This window comes from Magnolia sinica, chromosome 1 (genome assembly GCF_029962835.1).
Source record: "Magnolia sinica isolate HGM2019 chromosome 1, MsV1, whole genome shotgun sequence".
NCBI classification, from domain to species: Eukaryota; Viridiplantae; Streptophyta; class Magnoliopsida; order Magnoliales; family Magnoliaceae; genus Magnolia; species Magnolia sinica.
In genome coordinates, this window is record NC_080573.1 from 4,417,988 (window position 1) to 4,426,892 (window position 8,905).

The 8,905-nt window shown below is 44.9% G+C and overlaps 1 protein-coding gene across 1 annotated transcript; it reads right to left on the reverse strand.

Annotated features, from left to right (window-relative positions):
* Positions 1–296: 296 nt before the first annotated feature.
* LOC131223467 (uncharacterized) lies at positions 297–1,481 on the reverse strand. Its single transcript, XM_058218923.1, has 2 exons — positions 1,173–1,481; positions 297–953 (listed from the first exon to the last, which is right to left on the reverse strand). Exons 1-2 carry the CDS (start codon positions 1,479–1,481, stop codon positions 297–299), a joined length of 966 nt encoding a protein of 321 aa, XP_058074906.1.
* Positions 1,482–8,905: the final 7,424 nt, after the last annotated feature.

Sequence of the window (8,905 nt, forward strand, 5' to 3'; positions counted from 1 at the left end):
CATTTGGTCGATGCTCGGGCTCTCCATGAATTCTACGGGGATGATCCGAGGAATCTTTCCCTCTGTGGTTGAGGCTAACCTTGCTAAGGCATCGACCCAAGAGTTCTCTGCCCTCGGAATTTGGTTGATGACATAACTCCAGAACCTCTCGATCAATTTTCGGGCTTCGGCTAAATAAGCCACCATCCTGGTCTCTTTGGCTTCGTACTCGGTGGAGATATGGTTCACTATAAGTTGGGAATCACATCGCACTTCAAGGGACTGAATCCCCAGACTCGCAGCCAGCCTGAGTCCTGTTAAAAGAGCTTCGTATTTTGCTTCGTTATTGAAGGCCCTGAAGTTGAGCCTGATGACATACTAGATGGTTGTAGCGTCAGGCGCGACCAGGACAATTCCGCCCCAGCTCGCTTAGCGTTCGAAGACTCGTTGGCATAAACGATCCACCTCCATTCCGACTCTAGATCTTTGGCAGGCGATGATACTAGTGGGGTTGCCGAGGCTGCTTCTGTTTTGGGATCGCCATTCGGGGTGGTGAATTCTGCTATGAAGTCAACCACAGCTTGGTCCTTAATCGCAATCCTCAGACGGTATTGGATGTCAAACTCTCTGAGTTCTATTGCCCATTTTGTAAGTCGTCCGAAGACATCTGGTTTTCGAAGGACCTGCTTGAGTGGGGAGTCGGTTAGGATGATGATGATATGTGCCTGGAAGTACGGATGAAGCCTTCGTGCTGAAAAAACTAAGCCGAGCGCCAACTTTTCGATACTTGGGTATCTGGTCTTTGCGGGCACCATTGCTTTACTCGTGTAGTAAATAGGATACTGTTTGTTTCCTACCTCCCTGACGAGTGCAGAGCTGACGGCTGAGGTCGAGACTGCCAGGTATAGTAGTAGGGGCCCACCCTCTTCTGGTTTCGACAGTAAAGGTGACGAACCTAGGTATTGCATCAGCTCCTGGAATGCTTACTCGCATTCGGAGGTCTACCCAGCCTTCTTATGACCTTTCAGTTATTGGAAGAAGGAGAGATATCTATCGGTAGCTCTGTAGATAAACCGTCCGAGCGCTGCCACTCGACCAGTTAGACATTGGATTTCCTTCGTTGTTCACGGGGAACTCATGTCGAGAAGTGCTTTTATCTTCTCAGGATTCGCCTCGATGTCTCTCTAGCTAACTTGAAACCAAAGGAACTTGTCAGAACCGACGTCGAAGACACATTTGGTTGGGTTCAGCTTCATGTGATACTTCTGGAGGATTGAAAACGTCACTTCGAGGTCGGCAAGGTGGTTGGATGCTCTGACGCTCTTGACGAGCATGTCATCGACGTAAACTTTCATTGTTTGTCCGATTTGTTTGGCAACCATTTGATTTACTAATCTTTGGTCTGTTACCCTAGCGTTCTTCAGGCCAAAAGATATGACCCGGTAACAGTAGAGCCCTTTATCTGTGACAAAGTTAGTCTTCTGCTTATATGAGGGATGCATCGGGATCTGATTATATTCGGAATAGGCATACAGGAAGGAAAGGTGTTCGTGGCTAGATGTACTGTCGACTAGTTGATCGATTCGAGGTAAGGGAAACTATATTCGGGGTAGGCTTTGTTCAGATCCGAGTAGTTGACACAGACTCGCCATTTCCCACTTGCTTTTTTCACCATGACCACATTGGCGATCCAGTCCGGATAATGTATTTCCTCAATGAAGTGGACGCTAAGGAGGTTGGAAACTTCATCGGCTATGACAGTGTATCTTTCGACATTAAATGTTATTCTCTTCTGTTTCACCGATTTATGATTCGTGTCTACGTTCAACCTGTGGACCATGACATCGGGAGAAATGCCTAGTATATCCCCGTGCGACCAAGCGAAGACGTCCTTGTGCTGTTGTAAGAAAGTTATCATTTGAGACCTCTGATCGGAATTGAGCGAAGATCTGAGCTGAACAGTTTTGCTTGGGGCGGCTTCCTCCAGTGGGACGTTCTCCAAGTCCTTGGGGGGATCTTCCATAAAGTTGAGGGTGTTGATGGTGAGGGCCTGCTTTGCCGACCCTTTTCTCACAGCTATCGCATAGCATCTCCAAGCTTCACGTTGATCTCCTCAGAGGTATCTGACTCCTCCTTCCGCAAGGAACTTCGTCATCAGATGGTATGTGGACATGACTGTCCTCATTGCATTAAGGGAAGGTCGGCACAGAATGACGCTGTCCACCGATGGCACATTGACGACAAGAAAGTCCACAAGAAGTGTGGCTTAGTGCTGTTCTTCGCCGGCTATCATAGGAAGAGTAATGGCTCCCTTGGAGATCACCCTATCTTCGGCAAAGCCGTGTAGGGGGTTTTCACGGGTCGGAGTTGTGACCTGTCGATTTTCATTATCTCGAAGGCTTCGGAGTAAATGACATCGACTGAGCTTCCCGTGTCGACCAAGATGCGGAAGACCTTGCGGTTAGCTATGGTGATAGCTACCACAAGAGCATCGTCGTGCGGATGTTGGATCCCGCGCGTATCATCTTCTGTGAAAGTCAAACTGCAGGGGTTGAGACGAAGCTCTTTCTTTGGCTTTTCGGTTAAATGGACATAGTGCTCGGGGTCTAAACTCCGAGAGCGGACTTTACGAGCTCTGTTCGAGTTGCCTCCACCAAACGTACCGCCATAAATGGTTCAGATTTCAGCAGGTTCTTCAGTAGTTTTGCTTGGCCGTTATTCTTTCCGAGCCGACTTCTCCTCCTTAACATATCGACACAAGTGACCTTTGCGGATAAGGGTTTCGATTTCATCTTTGAGGTCTACACAGTCGCTCGTGTTGTAGCCATGATCACGGTGGAACCGGCAGTACTTGTACTTATCTCGATTCTCAGCGTCGGTCTTCATGCAGATAGGCCAGTTCCGGAGTCTTTGACCCCTAATATCTAATAAGATCTGCTCTGCGGAGGTGTTGAGGGGGGTGTAAGAACGAAAATTTTCTTTGGGTCTTTGACTTGACCGATTATCACAAGGGGCCCAGTCGTCGGGCTTTTTGTTGGACGACTGAGGTTCTTCGTTCCTTTACCTTTTTTTCTTTTGATGATGTTTCAGCAGCTTGGATGTTCCTGTGGGAGTTGGATAATTCTTTAGCATTGGTATACTTCTGAGCCTTGCTAATGAGCTTGGCCAGGGTAGTCGGTGGATATTTCCCAATTGAGAAGGTGAACTTTCCTTCTTTGAGGCCGTTGAACATGGCTGAGAGCGCCATCTTATCGTCGTAATCTTCCACTAACAACGCTTGCTTGTTGAAGCGGGCAATATAATCTTTCAGTAGTTCTTTGTTTCCCTGTTTGAGGGTGAACAGATGAGTAGTCGACTTCCAACTCTTCTTACCAGAGATAAACTAGGTAAGGAACATTTTGTTGAGCTCCGCAAAGGAGCTGATCGATTTCGGTTTAAGTTGTCGATACCAATTCCGAGCAAACTCGGAGAGAGTTATCGAAAAGGCTCGCCACATCATGGCGTCCGTGGACGACTGGATTGCATCCACGATCGGTATGATTCCACGTGTTCTGAGGGGCCTCCGGATCCAGAGAATTGGATGACAGGGGGCATCCTGAACCTCGATGGCATCACCTCGTTCATGATTGCTGAGGTGAAAGGAGGCTCGGTCTCTTCCATCATCGTCTGGACTACAGTTGGGATAGACGTAGAGCGCTGCTCCTTTTGAAACGCCTTAAACTGGTCTCGGAGTTCTTTAAGCTGTGCTTCCAGAGGATCCTAATTCTTAGCTACTGTCTCCTAGGAGGCATCCATCACCTCAGTTATTCTGTCGCGCCTACTCCTCTTTAGCCGATAGTAGATGTCGGTAGGTGCTAGATCCAAAGTAGCGGACACATAAGACTGTTCCACGTCTAGAGCTAGTTCTGGGATTCGGGCGGATCGCTCTTGGGGCACTATGCCGTGAGTGGGGTTGGGGGCTTGTGTGGACTGTGCTTGGGATCCTCTGGCTCGGGAGCTGACCAGTGGTGGTCGTGCTTCGGGCATTGGGGTGGCTTCCACTAGGTTTAAAGGCGGCTACTGATTTTGTTGCGCCTTCATTCGGCTGATTTCGTCTTTCAGTATCTGGACTTCATTTTTCAACGCCTTGTATTTTCCTCCTTGACTTCGAGTTCGTTGAGATGGTCCTATCGGAGCCGACTCGGTGTGTAGTTGCCCGCTGGGTTCGGGTTCCACCACTATTGCTTTTTTCTTTCCTCTCGCCATTTCTGGCTAGACCACCTAGCTTTTCGTTCACGTGTTCCCACAGACGACACTAAAAAATGTTGATGTCAAAATCCGGATCACCCTCCACTCAATGCAGTGGACCTCCGACGAACCCTGATCCTACGCAAATGGGTAAGCAAAGGAGACCCTGGCTAAGCCAGGGGACCCTCCAATGCCTAAGTCAGGCTAGGGAATCTGGGTCAAGTCATATGTGTAGAGAGGGTGCTAGATCTTGTGTACCTATGGCAATGGGGTCCCCTAGTGTTTATACTCGTGGGTAGAGAGGATCGCGTCCGTTAATCTTGGCACGATTTACTCAATCACGCAGATACTGTAATCGTGAAGATATTATTCCCAATCTTTGAGTCGTGTGGTGTATTGTGTCTTAAGGGCACGTATCCTTGGATGAGATTTCTGGTTACGTCCTCATTTAGGTTAGTCTCCAGGCTTGGCACACGGAGTGCCCGCCTCAACCTGTTTAGATCCGAGGCCGAGTCCTAGTATTCAGAGTATTAGCCTAGGATTGACTTCGTCTCGCCTAAGCCTGAGGCCGAGCAATCGGAGTTTATTGTGGGAATGCTTGGAGTTGGAGTTCATGGGACGTCGTCCTCAGACGAGGATGAGGACGAGAGCTCGCCTCGACCTGCTAATAGTCGTAACTCAGAGGTCGGCTCATACTTGATGTGAGATTCTTCTTCCGAGGTAGCTTAGACCGACCCCGATTATCCTTGTTTAGATTTCCCCATAACAAAGTACATAGTTCTTCTCCTTTGCTTGTTTTCGTTTCCGTCTACAGTACATGAGGAAGATGCACACACATTGCTTGATCAATTATGCTGTTTTTGAGCACAAAAATTCACTCTTTGAATGGAAATTCTCTATTCTTGGATCAATCTATGAATCCAAATTCTCTATTCTTATCTAGGATCCTCCAAGCAGTGCAGGTTCTGGTCCATACATCTTCAAGATCCGCCAGGTGAGAGGTTCTGGTCTCCTACCTATGGGAACATCATGTGTAGGATAAATCAAGGCATGGCATGCATGTAAATCAATCCAAACTGTCTAAAACAGATTCTGGAGGGGATTTTTCAAGGCCCGTAACAGCCATGGTGTTTTTTTTTCCAGAAGGAAATGAAAAGGATAGTGTGTTGTCTGATCAAATGAGTGCTGGAAATGAAGTTCAGGTTTCGGATAATGGGATGAGGAGGCTTTGAAGATGTCGATGAGGACTAGGAATAAGTATTTCATATTCTTCTGCTGAAAAGCGATTGGAAGTCGAGATCTTCTAGGGGTGCAAATGGGTTTTTTTCACTAATGGTTAGTACCTGAGGCTCTTTGGCATCTCTTATCTAATCCAATAAGAACGAGGGAATTTGAAGCCGTTTTTAGTCTTGCTCTTGTATTACAATAATTGGTAAAATTACTTTTTTTTTTAAAATTTATAAATAACTGAAACAAGCTTTTATTTTAAATAAGTATGTTTGGTAAAACATTCAAATAAGAATTTTTTCAAAGTATTTGTCGTCAATTTTTAAAACTATAACAACTTCATCTCAAACAAATACGCCCCTTTGAACCTCTCACGTTGGATGTGACTTGTCCATCATGTTGAGCCCAACTTTAATGTGGACCATCCAATGTGCGGGCCCAACCTTTAAAGTGGCCATCCATACACTGCACATGCCTTGGATGTGGACCATTCATCATCAGGGGTCGACCTTTGATGTGGACCATCCATTATGTGGGCCCATCAATGTCCATTGCCCATCAAGTGAAGCCCACGTTTGATGTGTCCACCGTCATGTGGGCCCTACTTTCGAAGTGGGTTGTCCATCATATGTGGCCCACCTTGTATGTGGACCATTCATCATTAGGGACCAACCTTTGATGTAGATTGTCCATTATGTGTGGCCCAACTTGATGCGGGTAATCTGTCATGTGGGGGCTCATTGATGTGGGCGACCCATCATGAGGGGCCACACTTTGATGTGGGCCATCCATCATGTGGGGCCCACTTTTGATGTCCGCTATCCATTGTGTGGGGTACACCTTCTATGTGATGTTGGGGCACTTTGGATATGTGTTGTTCATCATGCGAAACCTTAGATGTGGACTGTCCATTAGACAGGGCCCACTTGATGCGGACCATTCATCATGCACGGCTGCAATGTAAGACATCCATCACGTGAGGCCCAGTTTGATGTGGACCATTCATCATGTGGGGCCTCACTTTCTCTCTGAGTCAGTCATCATGTGAGCCCACCTTCAATGTCCACCATCCATGTGGGTCCCACCTTTAATATGGACCATCCATCACGTAGGCCCCACTTGATGTGGATCATCCATCATGCGGGCCACACTTTGATGTGGGCCATTCATCATGTGGTGCCCACCTTTAATGTTAACCATCCATTACATGGGCCCACCTTGATGTGGACTATTCATCTTGTGAGGCGCCACCTTTAATATGGACTGTTCATCATATGGGGCCACTAGAGAGATAGGAGAAGAAGGGAAGATGAAAATTACTTTAAAAAGTTTAAGGACAAACTTTGTCCTCAAATTAGTCCAGAAATGTTTATCTGCTTTGACAAAATACGCTAGCTCTTACAAAAAAACAAACTATCTAAAATAAATAAAAGTAAAATAGATCATTTACCAAATAATTTATTTTTGTAAAAAGTCTTGAAAAAAGAAGTAAATAAGCTCTCATTAATAGAGATGCCAAATCATCCCTATGTTGGAATGCTAGATGGATTGAAAACAATCCAACCATTCAACATATCAGACATCTAGTCCAGAGTAACAAAGTGCATTTTTTGGCTATCTTATCTAAGAACCCATGATCAAGGTTTCTAGGCCTGGAATGGACATGGTTTTTCTCGTAAGGAAATGAAAGGATTGAATCTCAAGCCTTCAAAAAAATTCTTAAAAACAAATTACTTGGGTTCTCCAAGGATCACACCTGCTAAAATTGTTTCTTGTAACTTTCACAATTCATAGCTTGTTCCTAGAGTGTGAAAAAAATGCAAGGATTCTAATTAGCCAGGGATGAGGACTAGTAATAAAGGCACAAGATTTACATGATAGTCATGACTATTTTTCAATCCAATTGATTTTTACTATGGGTGGGCCACAATTGAAAATCTAATTTTCCTACTTAACAATCAAGACCATCTTGCATTGTTGTTCATGTTGTCTGTAACCATTCATTTGTAGGATGCTGACCAGCTGGTTAGGATCCTCCATACCAGTGAATTTCATAATGTTGCCGATGGCCTCATGAATTCCTTATAACCTCTGGATAGCTGAGCATCCATGTCTAAGCGGATATAGATAGTATTTCATGTTCTACAACCTTCTTCCATAAACTTGCAATTTCGACAAGAAAGGGCAAAAGATAAGCAGTTGGTGGAACACTCATCCCTATCTACCTTCCATTGTAGAAATCATTAGCTTGTTCTGCCAACTGCTTCCAGGGCTATTGGAAGTAAATTCTTGAGAGTTTTCTCATAAAGAAAGCTGGCTCTTTAACTGTAGGAAGTGCTGTGTTTTCATTAATCAGCATGAGAACACCATAGTTCATGGTTGGTTGATCTTTCTTGCTACTAACCTAAATAACATAGCTATTTTCTTCAATGTCAGTATGCAGTGGCTACATGTCACCTGAGTACACCTTAGATTGGATTTTCTCAGTGAAATCTGATGTCTTTGGTCTTGGAGTCGTAGTAGTCGAGATCATCAGTGGACAGAAGAACAGTGGCTTCTACAACTCCAAGCATTCATGTATCCGAAACGACTGTTCCTCCATTAATTTCTCCCATACATCTCTTATCTATGGATTTTACTCAAATTTGGAAGCCAGTCTCAGGCAAATGGATTTGATGGATCCAACATTAACAGGACTGTGGGAAGAATGCGAGGTGCATAAGTGCATTTGCATTGAGCTCTTATGCGTGCAGGAAGATGCAACAAATCGACCAAACATGGCTTCTGTGGTTACTGTGTTTTATTTATTTATTTATTTTTTTATTTTTTATTGACCTCTTCCTATGCCTAAACAGCCAACATTCTTCATAGGAGGTGACCCTGGTACAAGCTCTTCTTCCAACAGGCAAAGCAAAGAGTTTCTACCTTGGGCACGCAGCAGATAGGAGCGAATGCATACTTCTCATTATCAGTTTGCACATCATGAATAAACGTTTTTTGAGATGCGATCTTTCTGTAGAAGTGGCACGCATGGTTCGGAGATCTAGACCGTTCATCATCAAACATTACATTTACATCTAGCAAGTCAATTGCAGTGCTTATGGACTATGGGAATCTTGTCTTGAGAGAAGGAGAATCCAATAATCACTTGGGCAGAGTCCTATACTCTCCTCCCATGGATGAAGATTGACATCAATCTCAAAACCGGAGAATACCCCATTCTTAGATCATGTGGCGAAGAATACGGGTTCTTGACTATTGGGAAGGTGAGATGGCTGAACCTTACATCTAGTTTCATTCTCATTGCTTGCTTGGGAAAAAAAAAACCATTGAGCTAGTAGAGCATTAAAAATAGCTATAAATTAGCAATGGAAGTGCAAAACCCACCCATTTTATATAGCCTTGCTTGTTGAAACAAGCACTTGATTTTGTGTGTTCCAAAGTGCTATACTCAAGCCTTAGATGGCTCTTG